At 42.1% G+C, this 21896-nt stretch overlaps 1 protein-coding gene across 2 annotated transcripts; it reads left to right on the forward strand.

The window, feature by feature from the left end:
- The first annotated feature begins 2412 nt into the window (after nucleotides 1–2412).
- Nucleotides 2413–15221, forward strand: LOC147336460 (protein NLRC3-like). Of its 2 annotated transcripts, XM_086287093.1 has the most exons (6): nucleotides 2413–2504; nucleotides 2617–2766; nucleotides 2873–2986; nucleotides 6462–6540; nucleotides 6938–7166; nucleotides 7308–9103. In XM_086287093.1, exons 1-6 carry the CDS (start codon nucleotides 2416–2418, stop codon nucleotides 9101–9103), a joined length of 2457 nt encoding a protein of 818 aa, XP_086143219.1. In that variant the 5' UTR covers nucleotides 2413–2415. The 2 variants fall into 2 exon arrangements, with proteins under 2 accessions (XP_086143219.1, XP_086143220.1); XM_086287094.1 differs by lacking the exons at nucleotides 2413–2504; nucleotides 2617–2766; nucleotides 2873–2986; nucleotides 6462–6540 and adding exons at nucleotides 12488–12664; nucleotides 15035–15221 and having other exon boundaries at nucleotides 6590–7166; nucleotides 7308–9099.
- Nucleotides 15222–21896: the final 6675 nt, after the last annotated feature.

The raw sequence follows: 21896 nt of genomic DNA on the forward strand, positions 1-21896 counted from the left end.
ATGAATATGTTTCTTCTTATGACATAAAATAATTCCACGCTGTTCGCGTCTGTGGGTGAAATGTGAGGCCGGTCGGCTCCTCTGAGCGCTGGTTTCCTGTAAGTAGAGAGGAAGTGAGTTTAGCTGAGCCTCCGTTTAGTGTGAGAGAGCAGGAGGAGAGTGAGAGCTGTGCTGAGGCAGGGTGAGTGTTAACACCGCTCTGACATTACTGTGTCTCTGTGGCGGGAACAACAGGCTCCGTCAGTGGAGGCAAAAATAATCAGACTTTGGTTTTTCAAAGGAAACAACTTTATGTCGGAAGTTCCCGCACGCTCATTGGATAACGATGTGTCAATCACGAGCTATTAGCCAATGAGCGTGCGGATTCACAGAAAGACCCGCCTTTATCACGGGACTTTAAAAACTACAATGGCGACAGAAACTCCGTGAGTGGAGTTCAGGGTGACGTTATGAAACTGTGACGTTTGAGCCACTTCCCGTTGATCGTGAAACTGATGGTTTCTGGTGTTTGGGTCTGTTTTTCTGTATTTATGCAGATAAAGTGTAAACTCAGATGAATTATACCATCAAATGTTAAAGGAAAATATCAGGATGAGTGTCTGTGAGCTGAGAAGGACGTGAAGCGAGCAGTTTATCCCAGAGCTGAAGCTGCTCTGTGTGCAGAGATGAGCTCAGATTCCTGCTGTGATTGATCAACAGTCACAGAAATGTAGACTTGTAGTTATTACTGCAGTATGGTCACAGCAGATACTGATAAACATGTATTATGAGGATGGATGATCAAGTTTCTCACTCTCTCCTTTAAATCTCAGTTTTTTCTTCTTCACAGTTTATCTGTTAATTTATTAATGAATAACACTGAAAGAGTTTCTGTTATATTTCCCCTTGAACATCAGCTTATTAGGGCGGCATTAGGAAATAGCCCCCCTCCAAAGAATGAATAAATGAATGATGATAATAATAAAATGATTCAAAAGCAGAGCTCAGAGTGGTAGAATGGTCAAACATGGATCCACGGGTGGTTCAACTGCATTTGGTGACGTGACCAAAGCAAATCTTTCAAATAATCCCACCATCAACGGGATGTTGTCTCCTTTACTACGGTTACTTTACTTGGTCACCGTGTGAATTTCTTTGAAATGAACCAAATTCTTTTATTTGTTGGTTGTTGCATATTTAACCTCTACAGTCAGGAAAGGAGGAGATGAGGCCTCAACAATGTTGGGTTGTAGCTGTGCTTCAGGTTAGAGTGAGTGTCCATGGAATAAATGTAAGTCAGTGAACTGGAAACATGACTGTGTTCAAACTTTGTTTCCTTTTTATAATGAGTCTAATCAAAGGTGGACAGAAGTATCTCCACTGTGACTTTTCTGTGTCACCATCAGAGCTTCTGCACAGTGTTTCTGGGGCAGATAACATTGCAGCATTATGGAGACATTATGGAGACAAAAAGAAAAGCGTCTGGACTTCTTTAAGTTAAACTTAAAGAAATCCAGACGCTTTTCTTGGACTGTTGGTTTCAGTGTTTAGTCTCATTCACACACTCCCTCAGACTCTTCACACACACTGATTTGCTGACATAAACACACTCCTGTGTGCTTTCTTGGCTTCACACACACACTGAGGACCATCTACAGACTGTGAGCTCCGTCTTCTTCGTCTTTGGAGCCGAACTCTGACAAAGTTAGGAACAAAACTTTCTCCAGCGTGTGAACTTTCCTCCTAGACTCAGTCTGAGCAGTCAGACCACATATTTCTAAAGCAGCACATGAAGGTGTGGCTCACACACACACAGGTGAAGGAAACAGCTGCAGTATTAAAAGCTGCTTCACTGTCTACAAATATATGAACTGAATGTTTCTTTCAGGCTGTAAAAACCTTATTTATCCTCCATTACAGTCCTGCATTCAGAGCATTACTTCTGTTATATTAGTACATGTATTTTATTCTGATGAACACATGAAACTCTGAGCTGGATTGAATCCATTGAATCAGAGTCCAGGACTCAGACTAAACACACTGAATGTGTCCTGAGCTCGGCCGCTGTTCCACAGTAACTGCTGTCAGAGTCACTGTTACTGAGTTAGCTTAGCTAGCAGAGCAGCTAGCAGTTAGAGTATGAACTCTGTAAGCAGTCAGCTCGGTCCTGGACATGGTTACTGACATAAAGCTGCTCTCTGCAGCCATGTTTGACCTGCTGCTTTGTAGGACTACAGTAATGGAGGATTTGGAGGCTGAACTGGGCTCTGTGACACTTTTTGTAGTGAACTGATGAAAGCTGTGTCTCAGATGGATGTTAGTCCAACACATCAGACACGACCTCTGCAGCTCTCAGTTGATGTGCACATGAATGATTTGTGTTTCCTCTGCAGGTGAAGGTAGAAAGTGTGTGTGAGCTGATGTGAACTGAGCAGCATGGATCAGTGTGAGGACAGAGAGGAGGGAGTCCCTCCCTCTAAAAGCACTCTGTGTGGGGAACATGAGAGCCAGACCAAAGCTCAGAGGTGAGATGACCATCTCTAACTGTCCATGACTCTTCTCCATGTCACAGCTCAGCACTCACATCACTGCTCCATCATTATTCATACTCATACCTCTGTGTGTGTTGTTTTAAAGCCCAGAGCTGTGGGGCGTACCAGGCTCAGCTGGACATAACCCTGAAACTAATCCAGAGCCTGGACCTGAACCCAGCTGTGTTTCCTTAAAGAGCAACAGGTCGAAGGATGTTGGTGTAAAATTTAACAAAAGACTGTTATGTGACAAAGAGTAAGTACATTATTTTTATGAGATTGTTCATCATGTCTTTAATTTAATGTTTCCAGTTTTTCCTTCCTGTCTCATGAAGCTGTGACATTTATTGTTTTTCTTTTAGGATCAATAAGAGGCCAGAATCTCCTGGACCTGAACCCAGCTGTGTTTCCTTAAAGAGCAACGAGTCGAAGGGTGTTGGTGAAGACTTTAAAGGCTGTTCTTCTGCTGCTGAGAGGTAATGTGTGTCTAGATGTTGTTCCTGACTCTGTATTTTTGAATAAATCCTCATGTTTAATATCAGCTCAGCTCTTTTTCACACATTTCTATGTTGGTATGTGAAGCGGTGTGTGTTGGAGTGTTTCCACAAACACAGCAGTCAGAGTGGAAAGAGTGGATGTTGTAGGAGGTGTTTGTGTAGTGAAGAGGCTGAGTGTCTGTAGGACTCCAGCTGCTCCAGCAGGTGTCTCCTTTGTGCTTTGCTTCAAACACAGTGTAGGGAGGAGCTTCCACTCAGGTGTTTCAGGTGTTGCTGGATGGAGGAGGACAAATAGTTTTTCCCTTCAGTGACACTTCAGCAGCTCAATGTTCTGGGGAGATGTTTGTCTTTATGAAGGTTTATGGATTCTTGTTCTTACTTTGGTTAAACTGAGCAATACATTTTCCATCTAACATTTAAAGTAAATTTCCAGGTGAATAAAAGATCTGCAGCTGCAGCCTCTGTGATGTTTCACAGTCTGAAAGTAACAAATTCAACCAGAGTTCAAACAAAGGCTTAATATACGTGTGTGTTTGATATAATGCCAACAAGTACAAATAGGTGTTCTTACAGGTCTTAATCACAGAGGTCTGATAAGTCTGGTGACTTTCACACTCAGCAGTTTTGCTGCCTTTTATTTTATATTGGCCTTTTTAAAGCCCTTCAAAGTCTCCCACATTCATACAGAGCTTTTAACACCAAACTCCTTTACAGTCCTTCTCCTCTCACACACGATCACACGACTGATTTGTCTGCAGCAGCTGTGTTACTGCTAGTATTTTATTATGTGTGTAATCTCCTCATATTGTTCCTGTGGTTTAGTTTGACTTCCTTCTGCAAACTCAGCTGCTCTGTTGCTGATACACGTCTCCATGAATATGATTGATCAGATGCTGCCAACACCATGTGTTTCATGTGAGCGCTCAGCTGAAACCCTGGGTTGACTTATCGAGTTAATAACAAGCTTCACGTGACTGTGAATGCTAAAGTGAATCAGATAAAGGAAAGAGACCCTGCTAATGTTGGACTCACTTCTTAGTGTAGATCCCAGGAGGAAGTTCAACATAGCCATTCTTTGTGCTAGCTCGACCAAACCTGAGACCACAGTGCAGGATAATGATCATCATCTGTCTCTGTCAAGGACATTTAAACTCCACAAATAACAAACATAATTATATTTGATCATTAAAAATGATGATTAAACAAAGTGTCAAACATACTTAAGTAGAAGGACTGATGTTTGTGTTAAAATACCCTCTTAAAGCTGAAATAATGATTCAACTTCTTTACTCAAGTAAAGGTAAAAGAGTCCAGGCTCTGAAATGTACTCACAGTATTAAAGTAAAAACTCCATCTTTGAAGGAAATTTCTGCCAGTTTTTGTGCAAAGTTACCTGAATTTCTACCTCCAACATTAATATGAGAAAATTATCTGAACTTTTATTCTAATGAATTTAATCAGCTTGAACATTTTGTAGCACAAAAGTAGAAAAAACCCAAAGGGAATCAAAAATAGCTCCGTTTGCTGTTGCCTGCATTGTAGATGGGCGGCTTTGCCTCAACACCTAAACAGGAAAATGAGTTTAGTCAAGTATTAAAGTGGGATTGAAGAGGTGAGGAAACCAGAGATCAGGTGTTGTGGTGCAGCATTAAGATAAGATGGGGCCTGATTATTTAAGACCTTGTATGTGAGGAGCAGCCAATGAAGGGAAGCCAAAACAGGAGAAATCTGCTCTCTTTCTAGTCCCTGTCAGGACTCTTGCTGCAGCATTTTGGATTAGCTGAAGGCTTTTCACTGAGTTTTTAGGACATCCTGATAATAATGAATTACAGTCGTCCAGCCTGGAAGTAATAAATGCATGAACTAGTTTTTCAGCGTCACTCTTTTTAGCATTTTTTAACAACAAGCTTCTATCTATTAGGGCTCTTGTCTCGCCGACTGCTGCCTCAGATCCGAGTCTTTCTCCTGTGTGCTCAGCTGTCTTAGAGCAGTTTGATCCCGTCTCCCTTAATGACTTGACTGCGGTAGTTTGTAACCTAAGATCATCACACTGCCCCTCTGATTGTCTCCCCCCAACTACTCTTTCAAGGATTGTCAGGTTGGAGATTGGCCTATAATTAGCTAAGACAGCTGGGTCTAGGGATGCTTTTTAAGTAAAGGTTTAACTACAGCCAGCTAGGGATGGGTACCGTTTAGATTTGAAAACCTGTTAAATCAGAATCAGTTGCTGATGATGGCTTTTTTCTTTTACATCAATCACGTATAATCTTAACTCAAAGTGAACATAGACTTGATTGCTCAGATCAGCCAATTCAAAATGCTAATTCAATCAACTCTGAGTTCATGGCTAGACTCAGTTTGTTGGCCCTGCACCTTAAAACTATTTCCTGTTTGTCTCTCGTGTTTTTTGGATATTGTTTTCACATCTTATGTCACAGCTAGCGGGGCGAGCCATGTTGAATTTAATAAAGGACCCAAGATGCCGACACTGCTGTGAAGTGAGTGAGCTTTATTGAAACGGTGAAGTGCAGTGGAGATGGCCTGTGCAGAAGCTAAGATAACCTCTACTGAAAAAACTACAAAACTAACCTGAAACCTTAAACGGAGGCACGGGGAGACAACACAGACGAACCAGCAACAAGCAGGAGAAAACAAAGGGCTCATATACACAAAAGAGCCATCAGGGAATGAGAAAAGGGAGACACAGCAGGATTCATTGGACATAACCAGACAAGGGGAAGCAAAAGTAGACACACTAACGTAGGACATGGCACTGTCAAAATAAAACAGGAAGTGAACACAGAGACACAATACTAACACAGTACAGAGGGAACACAGAAACCAAAACCTCAGAACTAGAAAATCTTAATCAGAATGAAATTGTAACAAAAGACAATAACAATCAAAACAAAACCACTGAGTCCACAGACTCGGGACATACATCGGCTCAAACTGTGGTCATAAATATTTTGTACTTGTAAATCAGACTGTGTAGTTGTGAACTGAGTTTTGTAACATTGTGAAACAAAATATCTGGAAAGTTTATGTTTTTGCGTTCATTGATTTGTGTGTGCAAAAATGTAAAAATGTAATAAATGTAAGAAACATTAGAACTACTTTTGCTGACACAAAGTTTGGCGAGCACTGCAAGTTGTCCCTTTAAACCAGTCACTGATATAAAGAGAGCACCTTGTTCCAGGGCATCTGAGCATGGAGGGAAAGCTTTATGCAGGAGATGGTAAGAGCTGTTGGGACTAAAGAAACTGAGCAGAAAACTACAGACATCTGGAAACTGAGTTGTTAATTCTCAGTGGGATCAGCAGGACTAGCAAAGCTCCACCATGACAGTCATCTGATTGACTGAACCCATCCAAACATCACTTCATGGACCTTTAGCTTGTGTCTGTGTGTGGACAGACATAACATGAGCTAATTATACATTACTCCTCCACAGAGTGGACCAGCAGAAAGCAGAGGTTTCCACTGGTCAGTCTGCACAGCAGCATCAAACACACCTGGACTCTGTGGTTATGGTTTGTAGTACTACGTTTACATTTGTTCTTTTCAGTCACCTCTATGCTGCACTTTGTGGACCAGAGGATTGTCAGTGTGTCCAACATAAGTCAGAGTTTGGGCTCCATGATTTCAGTCAGATTGGGGTGACTGTAGCTCAGGAGGGGAGCAGGTCAGCTACTAGTTAGGTTTGTGAATCAAACCCTGGCTGGCAAATGTACTGGGTAACGTACTAAACCCAAGCTGCCCTCTGATGCATCCATCAGAGTGTGAAAGAAAGTATTTAAGCATAGAACAATGTGCTTGGTTGAATGAGGCATGTTGTATAAAATGCTTTGTGTGCACAGAGTATCAAAGAGAGCTATATAAGAACCAGTCCATTTACCACTGGGTAATTCATATAGTCTTCTTTTCCAGCGGCTGGAGGACAACATCACCATGTTTGTGAAGAACGAGCTGAAGAAGATCCAGAAGCTTCTGAGTCCAGATCACCCAGAAACTTTAAAGAGCCAGATGGAGGATGAGGAGATGTTTGAAGGAGAGGATGAAGATGAAAGAAAGAGCTGCAGAGAAGCATTTCTGAAGATCACACTCCACTTCTTGAGGAGACTTAAGCAGCATGAGATGGCTGACCATCTGCAGAGCAGTAAGAGAATTTCTCTAAAGACTGAATATTGATCTTTCCTAATAGCTCAAGAAATGGACCAATAGACATTCATCCTTTCAGGGTACTGAAAGGCTATGATATTTATTATATAATATTTTTTTCTGAATTTCTTACCTTCAGAAATATTTGCTCCACTCTGTAAACGAGAACTTAAAGCCCAACTGAAGAAGAAGTTCCAGTGTGTGTTTGAGGGCATCGCTAAAGCAGGAAGCCCAACCCTCCTGAATCAGATCTACACAGAGCTCTACATCACAGAGGGAGGGACTGCAGAGGTCAATGATGAACATGAGGTCAGACAGATTGAAACAGCATCCAGGAAACCAGACAGACCAGAAACAACAATCAGACAAGAAGACATCTTTAAAGCCTCACCTGGAAGAGACGAACCAATCAGAACAGTGCTGACAAAGGGAGTGGCTGGCATTGGGAAAACAGTCTTAACACAGAAATACAGCCTGGACTGGGCTGAAGACAAAGCCAACCAGGACATCCAGTTCATATTTCCATTCACTTTCAGAGAGCTGAATGTGCTGAAAGAGGAAAAGTTCAGCTTGGTGGAACTTGTTCATCACTTCTTTAATCAAACTAACGAATCAGGAATCTGCAGGCTTGAAGACTTCCAGGTTGTGTTCATACTTGATGGTCTGGATGAGTGTCGACTTAATTTGGACTTCAACAAAACTAAAATCCTGACTGAAACCAGAAAGTCCACCTCATTGGATGAGCTGCTGACAAACCTCATCAGAGGGAACCTGCTCCCTTCTGCTCGCCTTTGGATAACAACACGACCTGCAGCAGCCAATCAGATCCCTCCTCAGTGTGTCGACATGGTGACAGAGGTCAGAGGGTTCACTGACCCACAGAAGGAGGAGTACTTCAGGAAGAGATTCAGAGATGAGGAGCAGGCCAGCAGGATCATCTCCCACATCAAGAAAGCTCGAAGCCTCCACATCATGTGTCACATCCCAGTCTTCTGCTGGATCACTGCTACAGTTCTGGAGGATGTGCTGGAAACCAGAGAGGGAGGAGAGCTGCCCAAGACCCTGACTGAGATGTACATCCACTTCCTGGTGGTTCAGGCCAAAGTCAAGAGGATCAAATATGATGGAGGAGCTGAGACAGATCCACACTGGAGTCCAGAGAGCAGGAAGATGATTGAGTCACTGGGAAAACTGGCTTTTGATCAGCTGCAGAAAGGAAACCTGATCTTCTATGAACCAGACCTGACAGAGTGTGGCATCGATATCAGAGCAGCCTCAGTGTACTCAGGAGTGTTCACACAGATCTTTAAAGAGGAGAAACAACTGTACCAGAACAAGGTGTTCTGCTTTGTTCATCTCAGTGTTCAGGAGTTTCTGGCTGCTCTTCATGTCCACCTGACCTTCATCAACTCTGGACTCAATCTGCTGGAAGAGCAAGAAACAACTTGGAAGGTGTTTCAAACAAGAAAATCTTCAAAGAAATACTTCTACCAGTGTGCTGTGGACAAGGCCTTACAGAGCCCCAATGGACACCTGGACTTGTTCCTTCGTTTTCTCTTGGGTCTGAAGACTAATCAAACTCGTTTGCAAGGCCTGATGACACAAACAGGAAGTAGCTCAAAGAGCAATCAAGAAGCAGTTCAGTACATCAAGAAGAAGCTCAGTGAGAATCTGTCTGCAGAGAAAAGCATCAATCTGTTTCACTGTCTGAATGAACTGAATGATCGTTCTCTACTGGAGGAGATCCAACAGTCCCTGAGATCAGGACGTCTCTCCACAGATAAACTGTCTCCTGCTCAGTGGTCAGCTCTGGTCTTCATCTTACTGTCATCAGAAAAAGATCTGGATGTGTTTGACCTGAAGAAATACTCTGCTTCAGAGGAGGCTCTTCTGAGGCTGCTGCCAGTGGTCAAAGCCTCTAAAAAAGCTTTGTAAGTTATAAAGTTTTTATTATTTAATTTGGTTGGTATGTTATGGAAAACACACTGCCATGAACCTCTGTTTTGTTTTTGTCAAAATCACTGTAATATAATCACTGTACCTTTATATACATGTGACTTGTATTAATGCTGCTGCCCTCTTGTGGCTAAAGTGTAATTATGTTATTGTTATTAGGGAGGATTTGAGAGTAAGGCTACGTTCACACTGCAGGCGAAAGCGCATCAAATCCGATTTTTCTGACCTTTATAAATCTGACTTTTTTGACCCTATGCGACCCATATCCGATCATGCTATGACAGTGTGAACGTCGCGAATCCGATATTTTCAAATCCGACCTGGGTCACTTTCGTATGTGGTACTGAATCCGATACATATCCGATGTTTTAGAAAGCGACTGCTGTTTGAACGGTCATGTCGCATTAAATCCGTCTTTTACGTCACCAACACAAGACAGACGCCAATTATCAGCGCCCGATAAGACATCGCGAACGCTTCCTGGCCATCCCGTGTAGATGTCAGTGAAACTGTTGGGAAGACAACGTTGGAGAAACGTGAACTTTTTATTTGTACTGTATAATCTGCAGATTCTGACAGAAATCTGCAGCTATCCTTTGAAGCACCGCTCCTCTAAAACAGCAATAAGGATCATTATTAGGTTATTTACATTATTATGTAAATAACAAAATAACTTAAAGCAAAAATTGGGAAACGTAAAGTCCGAAGTCTTTATATTAAGGGTCATCTGTCAAACAATATTGTTTGCTCTGGGTCTAAACAGAGCACGTTGTGTGTGACATCTTCTTTTGCGCATGCGGGCCGCTTTGAGCGTTCACACTAGAGCGCGTTTGCTGTCGCATTTTATTTGTAGTGTGAACGAGCAGATAAAAAAATTTCTTCAGTATATCCACATTTGCAGCTGGTACCTCAACCTCCACTTGTCCAACACAACTGCTGTCCACTGCCTCCATGACATTGTGATTTTGCTGTTGGTCTTCTGTCAGATCTTCATCAATCACTTCTGCACGGGGCACACCTTCAGACTCTGCAGCTGCATAACGAAAGCCTGTAAGATAAAATTAGACATAAGGTAAATGTACACCAATATTCCAATGACAGGTGTGTGATTCATCTGGAAGTTATGTGCGGATTAGTGTACAGTGATAGCAATTTAGTATGTTTTTAGAGGGGGGGGGGGGTTGTTTACCTCCGATGGGTGCTCTTTTTCGCTTCCGTTGCGTACGCCTTGAGTGCCGGTCCGAGTCTGATACAGGTATGTCGTCATGCCCCATGTGCAGTGTTGGTGCCCAGTCTGGATTTGTTACATCCATTTCATATGCTGGTTTGCCTGCAATAATGCCAAATCATAAGCTACTCAGTCGACATGATGTGGTTCTGCAGCATCACACATTAGCATGTTTTATCTCATTATCTATGACCTCAGCACATTGAAAATCACACTAAAAGCCTTTCAAGAGTGATATGAATTAATTTAGAACTCACCGGAAAGAAAATGCCGTGAGCAAACCAACAAAAAGCTGGGGATTGCAGAGAACTCGATATCCGCTCGTCTCACCGCTGCAATCCAAGCCTGACGTCTTTGTTTAGTAATATCGGATACATGGGATCCCTCACGTTGCCTCCAGGATGGAAAACGATGAAAAGAGAGCCCGTTATCCAGCTTCTTGCCTTCACGATCGTGTGATCTAACGTTGCAACCGACAACACAACACGTACGATCCATAGCTGAAATGGTATCCTTTGGCTGGCCTACTGTCATGGCGGAAGGGGGCATGGCCCATCTCCCGTGACATCACGCTCCAAAGCCCTATAGGTGGGAAAATGTACCATGTCGACCAATCAAAAATGATATGGAAACATGACATTTGGTTGTTTAGCAAAAGGGGGAAGTTTTAGGAGTGACCGGCAAGAGAGAGCGAGTGAGCGAAAGAGAGAGAGAGTTTTGATACGTGAGAGATTTGTGACGTTTACCGTGTTTGGTCTCAAGTTAGTTTGTTGTCTTGTGTATTTAGTGTGTAGCTGTTGTTTTGTTTTGTGTGTCAGTTCTACTAGTGATCGTCACAGTTGCTGCCTTAAAGCCAACAAAGGCAGATTGCAGTGTAAACGCTGAGTGACACACCTGCTGTCAGACCTGCAGGTTTATCCCTGTGCTGTTCTCATATGTGTTAGAGTGACACAAACTATTGTTTGACACCTGATTGTTCTGTAAATAGTTTGAAATGATTATATGAAAAACGTCTGAGCCTTGGCTGCATTTTTTGGTAAATAGTACCATATAACTTTGTTGTTTGCAAAACGTGTGCGTATTTTTAAAAGTGTACAATCTCTATTTGCATTTCAAGTTATGAAGATGATTCGTTAAACATGTGTGTGGTTTTTACAGTCAAAATATCACTTTCTACTTGTATTTTAAATTTTGTCTGAATTTAGATAAATTGTGCTGATACAGTTGGTCAAAATGAGAAAATAACAGATTGGCAAGATAAACTGTTTTTAAAGGTAAAATATAGAGGCCACATCAAAAGTAGTCAAGAAGGGTTAAAGGCTAAAAGCAAAGTTGTCACCAAGTACTGTTTATATTTGTGTGTATTGCTGCAGCTTTTTTGAGTATTAATTTGGTGCCTTTGTGAGAAATAATGGTATTGTGAGTGATCCATATAGTCACAAAGAATAGCCACTTGTTTCTGTGCTACCAAAGTTCCCCGGCTTTCATTCAAAATGTGTTTATCGTCAGCACCTGCACATTAAACTACTTAAACATTATAAATGTCTTCAAGCTCACACTGAGGCCTGTGGGGTACTATCAGCCACTGAGACAGTACACACATTTATATGTGTTTGTATATGAATATTTCATACTTTAAGACTGCCTGTTTATTTAAGGGAGATGAACAAAATACATTGGAATTGTACAAAATAATATCATGGATGATAAATTAAATAGATTTTAAGTAGATGCTTGTGCATTCTTAAAGTCTTATATGTTGAACTGAACTATGTGATCTGTTCAAAGCCTTAATCTTAATTTGAAGTGAAATGTGCATTTTGAGTTTATACACTATGTATATAAGGCGACCGTTTCCTTTTGCAGTATTTTTGTGTGGTGTACTTTTCTATGTCTTAACAAAAGGGGAACAAAGGTGTTTAAGTTCACCTAGGATGATGTGTTTTAATTTTCACATGGTCTTGCTTGAATTTGACCCTGACAAAGGCGTATGAACTCTGTCAGCTGTTTGGAGTTTCCATTTTCTAAACTTCTACATTCTGAACCTTCTTCAGCTCTGAACAGATGATGAAACACTGAATGATTTCAAGCTCACACTTTGTCTAATAAACTTACATCTTTCATTCTTTATACAGATTGATGGACTGTGGTTTGTCAGAGATCAGCTGTGATTATCTGGCAGCAGCACTGAAGTCCAACCCCTCCCATCTGAGAGAGCTGGACCTGAGCTTCAACAACAAGCTGCAGGATTCAGGAGTGAAGCATCTGTGTGGTTTCCTGGAGAGTCCAGGATGTGGACTTGAAACTCTGAGGTCAGTCAGCATGTTTTAGTTGTGCTGAGATGAATATGATGTGAAAGTTGTGCTGACACTAAACTGCAGACATCAGGCTGATATTATACTGATCCACACTGAGGATCTTCATGGTAAAGTCTGTTTTCTTCTTCTCTGGTTTAGTCCATTGACTGCAGCAGAACAATGTTCACATTTCAAACCTTCAAAGAAGAAGAAAAATCCTCCACTGGATAATTCACTGTGAAACTCTCCAACTCTTCATTCCACCTTAAAGTCTGTCTGACACTGAAATCCAAAGCAAAATGTGCGTTTGCTTTACAGACAGCAGTCCAACACAAACATACACACATCATCCAAAACACAGTCCAACATCCAAATCTCCTCCACTGCCAGCATGAATGATGGGAAAGAGAAGGAGGAACACTCTGACATTCAGGGTTAGAATGAGTTTCATGAAGCAGACTGTGAAGATCAAAGCTGCATTAGAAAGCTTACATGAATGAATGAGTGGACAGAAGTGGACAGAGATCATCTGAAGCACTTCAAAGGCTTTAAATCAGCACATTTCTCTTTATTCTTTATCAACTCTGTTAGTTTCTCTCAGTTTTCTGTGGAATGAAGCTAACAGCAGGCTAATAAGATGCTGACCAATAGGTTTCTATTAAAGGTTGTAATTTGTATATGAAAAAGTGCTTTGGCTCAGCAGGGATCAGCTTACAGGTAGAATACAGCTGCTGGATGGGATTAGCATGTCATAGCTATCTACCAAACTGCTAACTGGGGGATTTCAGGCCATCTATGGATCATTTTTGCTAACTGTTTATTCAGCTTAGGCTCACAGGGCTGCAGCCTGTGCCCTAGCTGTCATAGGGCAAGAGGCGTGGTCCACCTGCACAGGTGAGCAGTCCATCACAGGGCCAACAGAGAGAGACAGAGAAGCACTCTCTCACATCCACACCTACAGCCAATTTAGAAGCACCAATGAACCTAAGCAGCATTTCATTGGACTGTGGGAGAACATCCAACCTCCACAGAAAGGCCAACAAGCTTCAACCTACAACCTTCTTGCTTTAAGGCACTAGTGCGAACCACTTTTCCCCATTTCAGCCCAAATCCTGCATCTTCCTGTTTCTGACTCCAGGCCAGCTCCACTAACACTTTCTCATCAGACACTGCCACCTAGTGGAGGAAGTCTTAGTCCCATTTGAAGCTTCAGATTACAGTTAGTTCCTTTACAAAGAGGTGGAGGTGGTGGGGCCACAGCACCATCATCACTGAGTGCCATAGGACACTTAACCTTTGTTTCCATGTGCTGGGAACTTCCTGTTGTTCCAAGGAGGACTGGAAAATGTGTGAAGATCTCCCAGTCAGTTCCTCACAGCACACTTCAATCATTTCCCTCCCACAGCATCAGGACCAGGGCTTTTTCTCTCTTTGGTCCCACTAAGAGATTTCCACACAAACACCTCATCAGTGGGACTCTCAGAGCTACCAGCCCTTTGCTACAATCACAAAGCTCTTCATTGAAATCAATGATATCAAAGCTGGAATCAAATGAGTCCAAGTCTTCTGCTGATTCAGCATCACATTCATCTTTGCTCCTTGTTCTGCATCCCCACCATGGACTTCATTCCTTTCCAAGCCAGCCTTGAGTGTCCTTTATTCAGCTCATCCTCTGCTTTACTTTTACACCTGATTTTAGCTGCTTTATCTCTCTTTCAACAAGTTTCTGTGCCTCAATCTTTTTCTTCTCTTCCTCATAACAAGACAGCTTCTTCTGCCTGAGAACATGTTGGAGTGATTTACTAATCCAGGGCTGCTTATTGGGGAAAATACTTCCTGTTTTAAAAGTAATCCCCATTTTTCCCAGAAAGAAATGTAAGTAGAAATCGATGATCTAAGTGAGAACATGAGCCTTTAAAAAGTCCCAGTGGGTGCAGTCAAAGCAGTCCCTCAGTCCCAGTATAGAGTCTTTGGTCCAGACTGGAACAACTGTGTGCTCAGTTTGAGCTCTCTTCAGTGCTGTGACCTGACAGACCCAGAGGGGCCATCACATCACATTTAGAAGCTCCCCTAATGGAGCCACAACACATGTCCAACACTTAGTCTGTCTTGTTGGACCAACTGGAAGAAATGATTCAAGGACTTAGTCACAGAACAGAGATTCAAATCTCCAAAATCCAACTGGCTGCATCAGGACATATAGTCTGAAACTCTGCACAGTTTCCTGTTTGAAGCTGCTTCCTGTTGGCTTCAGCTGTTTGGAGTTTCCATTTTCTAAACTTCTACATTCTGAACCTTCTTCAGCTCTGAACAGATGATGAAACACTGAATGATTTCAAGCTCACACTTTGTCTAATAAACTTACATCTTTCATTCTTTATACAGATTGATCGACTGTGGTTTATCAAAGATCAGCTGTGATTATCTGGCAGCAGCGCTGAAGTCCAACCCCTCCCATCTGAGAGAGCTGCACCTGTGGAGAAACAACCTGAAGGATCCAGATGTGAAGCAGCTGTCTGATCTTCAGCAGAGTCCAGACTACAGACTGGAGACTCTGAGGTCAGTAGAGTGATGGAGTGAGTGGGTGGTGCTGTCAGCAGTATTGTACTAAACACAGTCAGTATGAAACAAAGATCCAGTGTTTCCTGTAAAGCTGCAGCTTCTCAGTGAAGCTGTGAGAGGAGAATGGTGACAGGCTTCAGGATTGGACACAAACACTTCCTGCTTCTGACCTTTATGGTCACCATAGTAACAGCTGACACACTCTGATCAAACGCTGTCAACAGCCAATCAGCTCTCTGAACAAAGCAGCACGCAGACCAATGACTGCATTCATTTCCAAGTTTAAAGCAGTGAAGAACACAGTCTGTAGGTGAGGAAGAATTTAGTGAGAGCAGATGTTTGGATGGAATTCCTCCAGTTAACAGCTGGAACCGTCCATCTGGATTGTTGGGCTTGTTGTTGGGGTTCCTACAGAGCTCAGAGTGGACACACCAAGGTTCTTCTAATGAATGAAAGTCCAAACTCAAACTAGGAGGGAAAAACATTTTCATCAACTTCAATAAAAATCCAAAGATTAGAAAAAGTGAAGCAACAATGAGTCCTAGTACAGTCCCAGCACTGAAGTCCCTGCTGCTCTTTATACTGGATGTGCTGCATCACTGACTGACAGCTGATGAAGAGTCTCTGGAAACACTCGTTTATCTCCTCTGCTCTTCCTTCTTCTCTCTGCAGGTGGAGGTGATGATGGTAAACAGGACGGTGTGTGTGCTGAGAGAGGAGGAGCTGTGTCCTGATGATCCAGAGAGGTTGAAGCAGCAGCAGCTTGTGTGTAGAGACGCTCTGACTGGGCCATGTTACTGGGAGGTGGAGAGGAGAGCTTCATCCAGCAGTGACTGACAGAGGAATGAGAAGAAGTGCAGATGACTGTCAGTGCTGCAGAGTGAACTGCTCTGAGAACAGCTCCACTGTCAGACACAATGTAGAGTCCAGCATCATCCCTGTGTGTCCCTCTGGATCTGACAGAGGATCATCAGTGTATCTGGACTGCTCTGCTGCTGCTCTGTCCTTCTACAGTCTCTGCACAGTCTCTGTCTGACTCTGGCTACATTTTTGGCATTTATATTCTTGGTTGCTCTCTTTATATTTTTCACATGCAAAATGTGCCCATCTTTGGCAAGATTCACACTGCACCTGGAAAGGAAAAATAAATGGCTCATATTCTGTTTGGTGAATACTATTACTCAACATTTTAATTATGATTGGCAAGTAATGATACTAAGACTTATGTGTTTCTTTTGTTTTGTTTTGTTTTACCATTTCAATCATGCTGCGGTCAGCGTTAGCATCTAACATGGAGCAAACAATGCAGTAGTCCTCAGCGTTCCCTGAAACACAATCATAGTTAGGTTTTAATCAAACATTATTTATTGAATAATTAAAAAATAATAGTACATTTTTTCCAAATATACTTCCTGGAAAATTAGTCTAAATTAGACTTTGAGAAGGGTCTTATCTGAAAGTGTTTGAAGAGCACTATTTGTACTGTGCTGTTTGAAAAGCACTATTTAAATTGGAAGTACGCACTAACGTGATAAGGACTTTACTGGACTTACCTCGATTTTCAAGTAGGGTGCAAGCTATCTGCATTCGCTCCAGCACAACTGGCTCTGTAGTGGTTGACACCTCACTGACCTCTCCAAAATCAAGGTAGTGTTCTGCAAACTGTGAGATTGATCATAATTAGAATGTAAAGTCTTAATTAGGTAAAGGATAGGATAATTATAAGCCACAAGGCTTCAGCCTATTCCTTTTTCAGTTACTGTATGATTAAGTACTTCTATGTAAAATGATCATCTTTGTTGTTGTTGACCGAAATAACTTTCACTTCACTTAAATTCACTTAAAGTCTTAATTCTAGCTAACAAGAAACTGAATCATTTGAATAAGGGTTACCTTTAACAGTAAAACTCCACAACTGCTGGAATCCTGTCGCTTGTTGTGTTGCATAGTCTGTAACTGCCACTCCATGGTGTCTTCATGCCCTCTCATCCTCAGAAAATTCCTAGTTGAACAAAAGTGTTTGTAATGAAACAAGATTTTTTTTTTTTTAATCTAAGAATAACACCTCAGTATCATACATACCTCCAGTTGCGCAGAATTTTCCTGTCATAAACACCTTCATTCCCATGGGGTCTATGAGCAGTATTTTCTGTGCAGAAATGTTGACAATCTAAAGAAAAAGTTAAATTAAAAATTACAATTGTTTGTGCCACTGAAAACTTATTTAAAAATAACACTTTGTGCAAGAAACTGCTTCACAACAAATTACGCAAATTAATAACAAAATGAACACATACCACAAGAATCCAGTGTGTACCAAAGTTCACAGGGCACAGCCACGTCTTCAACTGGGAACTTCATCTGTGGGATTGGAAGTGCAGAGTAATTTGGATTTACTTAGGTACCATGCGTCTCAGGGTGTTTTCAAATATAGTCTTCTTTAAAGGAACCGAACTCTTTCCTCAGCAACAGAAAGGAGTCAACTGTTTGGACCACTTCTGAGCTTTCAACATACCAGTTGAGGCATCTGAACTGCCCAAAAAAAAAAGAGGTTGCAACTACTGAACAGAGCAGGTGTGCAGCATTCTGCACAAGTATAGAAAAATGTTATAGAACAGTAAATAGGGTTTTTTTTTTATTTCAAAATTAGTAGGTAAATGACATTTCTTACTTACCTTTCGTCTGTCAATAACACGGTGCAGATATGCATCAATGACCTGTTTTGAAAAATCTGAGTTTATACAACAACAGCAACAATTTTTGAAGTAACTGCTTGAGTGCTGTACACAAAAACATCTAAAGGAATAGAATTGCTGATAAAGGTTCTTTCTGCATATACTGAAACTGGGTATTATGATGTCACAACATCTGTGTTGTGGTTGATAACATTTTTTCCTGTTGAAGTGAATGGGTGAAACCTTATCAGAGTTTTGCAATATAACCCCCCCCCCCCCACCTACCCGCACATTTTAAACTATTAATGGTCTCTGCACTGCAAATGCTTCAGAAGGAGCAGAACCTCGAAATCAGACTCAATAATGATAAGTTCTCTTACCTCATCAGAAACCACCGTGACCCCTGCAGTGTTCGAAAAGAGGAATCCAATAACTTGTATGGTCCAACAGCTGCCTCCAAGCGCCCAGTATCCTTTGCACGCCATAGCCTCTTTACTAAAAGAAAAATATGATAAGTTAGCTCAGGCATGCATGAGATTTGTAGTGGATAAGCTTGGTAAAGGCCAACGGGCCACAACAGGAAAAAAGTCAATACAATAGGCATGCATTTACACGCAGAGAAATAGGAAAGGTACAGCGGGTGGGCAAAATAGAAAATTACTGACAGGCAGATCCATTTCCAGACTTCCACAAGCTCAGTGCACATTTCTTTACATCTAATATGAGTTGAAGACTGCAAAATGCAAACAAAGTCATGCAACAGTCAATTAAGTTGCAACGCCAAACTGGCAACAAATGACCAACTGGTCAAAAAGAGTTGTTCACTATGTCACCTTCATTTTCTAACCTTTGTTTCCGGGAGGGAAGTTCTTGTTCACGCGTTTCTGGTCCTGGAACACAGTTAAACTCCTTGTGTCAGCCGTTTTGGGTGCATAATGAATCCTCTGGACTTTGCTGGCACTGAGGGTTAGCAGTAGGATGGCAGGGAGGCATCTTCAGGTCTGTGCTGCTGTTCACCGTCTGACTGCGAGTTGGGTATTTTTAATTGTCACTGATATTTACATGGTGGCTTCTTCTGTATGGCTTGATATGGTCAATGCTGTAGTGATTTCTTAAAGTTGCTCCTTCCGTGTTTTTTTAATCTCACACATTTGCCAGCGATGTCTTGAATGGTGTAGGGTCCTGAAAAATCTGGATCAAGTCTTCCTCCCTTCCTTCCACGTTTCATGTTCAAGAGAAGAACTTCATCTCCAACGCTGTACACAAGGTTTCTGTACTTCTTCTGGACTCGTCTAGCATAAGCTTATGCATAAGCATAAGATTGTACTTAAACTGAAATATGACACCTACTCAGTGATTTACAACATAGAGGTAGGTTGTTTCCTCTTAAACATTTTAACCGCTTTCCTTACAAAATGAACTGGAAACCTATAAGTTCAGTCTCTGAGGTGCTCTGGGATTTCTCTCAGGGTAATGTCTGCCTGTTTGGTCAGAGTCCATAGTGCTCTGTGTGGAAAGTTCAGGTGTTTGAACATTGGTGGTTTCACGTAAACCCTGAACCTCAGGTGGTGAAGCGAGGGCAAACTCTTCTGAATCTTGAGGTGTAGATGTGTCCTCTCAGGTTGCTCTGGAACCACGTGACATTCTGCATCTAGAATCTGATCAACATGTCTACACCAGACTAAGTTGGCTCCAACATTTATGGTGTATATCAGCGGTCCGGTCCGTGAACGAATCGTGCCAGAATGCCATTTCTGACTTGGGTCTCTGTAGTCTCTGGCGAGAACTCTTTGTCCAACATTGAAGAACCTGGTTTTGTTTCTTGTTGCTTCCACCATGGAAGACTGTTTATCTTGGACATCCTTGCGAATGTCTGGTTTCAGCAAATCTAGATGTGATCTCAGATCTCATCCCATGAAGAGCATTGCAGGTGTGTGTCCAGTTGTTGCATGAGTGGTAAGACAGTAAAAAAATTGTCAATTTTCTGTTGTAGCGGTTTCCCCTCTGTGCGACTGGCTGGTTCAGCTTTGTTGCAGGATGATGGGGAGCTGAAGTGATATGTCGTATGCCGTTACTCCCAAGGAAACACTGGAACTCCTCTCCAGTAAACTGATGACCATTGTCACTTACGAGCTGTTGTGGCGGACCTGTGCGTGCAAACGGTGACCAAAGACTATTGATCGTGCTGGCAGCTGTTGCTTGCTTTACGGGGAAGATTTCTGGCCACTTTGAGTGGGCATCAACCACAACCAGGAACATTTGGTCCATAAATGGGCCAGCATAGTCTATATGAATGCGTTGCCATGGAGCAGATGGCCACTCCCACGCGTGTACAGGTGCTGTTTTTTTTTTGTTTTTGTTTTTTTTTTGTTTTTTTTCTTTTCTAAATGACATCAGAAACAGCAGTATGCGACATTACGTGATGGCAGAGCTTCAGTTCATCCTTTGTCATTTTTTTTTTTTTTTTTTTTTTTAAATAAATAGGACAGGGGGAATGAATGAGAGAGAGAGGGGGAGAGAAAGAAAGAAAACCAAAGGGGAGAAGAGACGGTGAGAAGGGGGGGGAAGAGAGACAAAAAAAAAAAAAAACTCCTGGGTCACCTGTATGGAGAAAAAAAAAAAAACAAACAAACAAACAAACAAAAACAAACAGAGGAGACAGCAAACAACAAAGAGCAACATAATAATAGAGAAAACAAAGCACCATCACAATAAACTAGCTAGTCATAGATATCAGTATTTACTAAGTAATAAACGATATTGTGCAGCACGCAAGATAGACAGCGCACAGTGTGCTTTGAGGCAGCAGCCAAGAAAGCTTTAGTCCGCGTCTGTGAATACCCATGTGTGCATACCTGTGTGGATCAGCATGCTTGCATTCCAAAGGTTTCTCCATGTAATGATCTGCTAGGGAGTGTGGGGGGGCCACAGCCCCGTCCTCCAGGGTGTGAAGCGGGTATGGAGGAGATCAAAACTCCAGACATCCAGAGGCCCCCAGAACACAAGAGACCATGGAAGACCAACAGAGGGGCAGCCGCGCCACTGTTCCAGTGTACAGGTGCTGTTTGAGGCTGGCGCAGCGTCTGCTGGCAAACAATGCAGGATTGTTCCTGACATTTTCTCAGTATTTTCAAAAACATCCTTCACTTAAAAGAACTGATGTTACTCACATCCTCTCTGCAGCACACTAGCCAGGCGAGTGAGTTAGTATCCACACGGATGATTAGTTGTTTTTGCCGTAACCTTTTTCGTGTCTTTTGGCCACTTTCACAAGGATTTCCCCCTCCTGTCGTCCAGTGCACATTGGAGATCCGTTTAAATGCCATTTTTCGGCTAAATTATCCACACCCACTGCCGCGCTATGCATTCTGGGATATGTTGGGCCACGAAGTCTACACTGCCACAGCCTTAAAATTCAGGGAAATGAAGGACGCATTTCACGGCCGCATTTGGAGCAGCCTTTGAATTGGGACAGCCTTCGGCGCGCCGCTGTGACGTAATCGGCCTTGAAATGCGTACTTTAAGGCTGCAGACCCTGAATTGGGATACAGCCACTGACATGAGACAACCCTTCACAATAAAACAGGAAACAAGAAACAGACGCAGACTTGACACTGAACCTATACTAAACACGAGACAACCTAAGAACTAATCCTCACTAAGAATAACAGAAACATGGAATACCAATAAACAAAAGCATCGGGATAAAAACCATAATACAAAGTAATATAAGAACTGAAAATGCTGGGTCAAAATGACCCAGAACCGTGACAAAAGCCCAGAGTTCAGTTTGGTCTTGAATTCTTTTAGTTTCTTCTCCACGTTCAACGACCGATTTACTTTTTGGTCCTTTGTGAGATGAATTTCCAAATATCTTATTTCTGATTTAACAGGAATCTTACAGTTTATCATTTATGGCAAAGAGTTCACAGTTATTAGGATTTAACGTTAATCCAGATGTCTTGGAGAGTTTTTACATTTTTCACTAGTTATTGGAGCTTGATTTGTTT

The sequence above is a fragment of the Aulonocara sp. 'chitande type north' Nkhata Bay genome, linkage group LG3 (assembly GCF_057382095.1).
Source record: "Aulonocara sp. 'chitande type north' Nkhata Bay isolate Kocher_YH1m ecotype deep benthic linkage group LG3, A_spYH_male_GT1.1, whole genome shotgun sequence".
In the NCBI taxonomy this organism is placed as follows: Eukaryota; Metazoa; Chordata; class Actinopteri; order Cichliformes; family Cichlidae; genus Aulonocara; species Aulonocara sp. 'chitande type north' Nkhata Bay.

What these genes read in the sequence shown, in the direction of transcription:
- LOC147336460 (XM_086287093.1), top strand. Translation starts at nt 2,416, where the DNA reads ATGGATCAGTGTGAGGACAGAGAGGAGGGAGTCCCTCCCTCTAAAAGC. An exon ending in AGCCAGACCAAAGCTCAGAG is followed by an intron (nt 2,505 to 2,616) that starts GTGAGATGACCA and finishes GTTGTTTTAAAG; the next exon opens with CCCAGAGCTGTGGGGCGTAC. An exon ending in ACCTGGACTCTGTGGTTATG is followed by an intron (nt 6,541 to 6,937) that starts GTTTGTAGTACT and finishes CTTCTTTTCCAG; the next exon opens with CGGCTGGAGGACAACATCAC.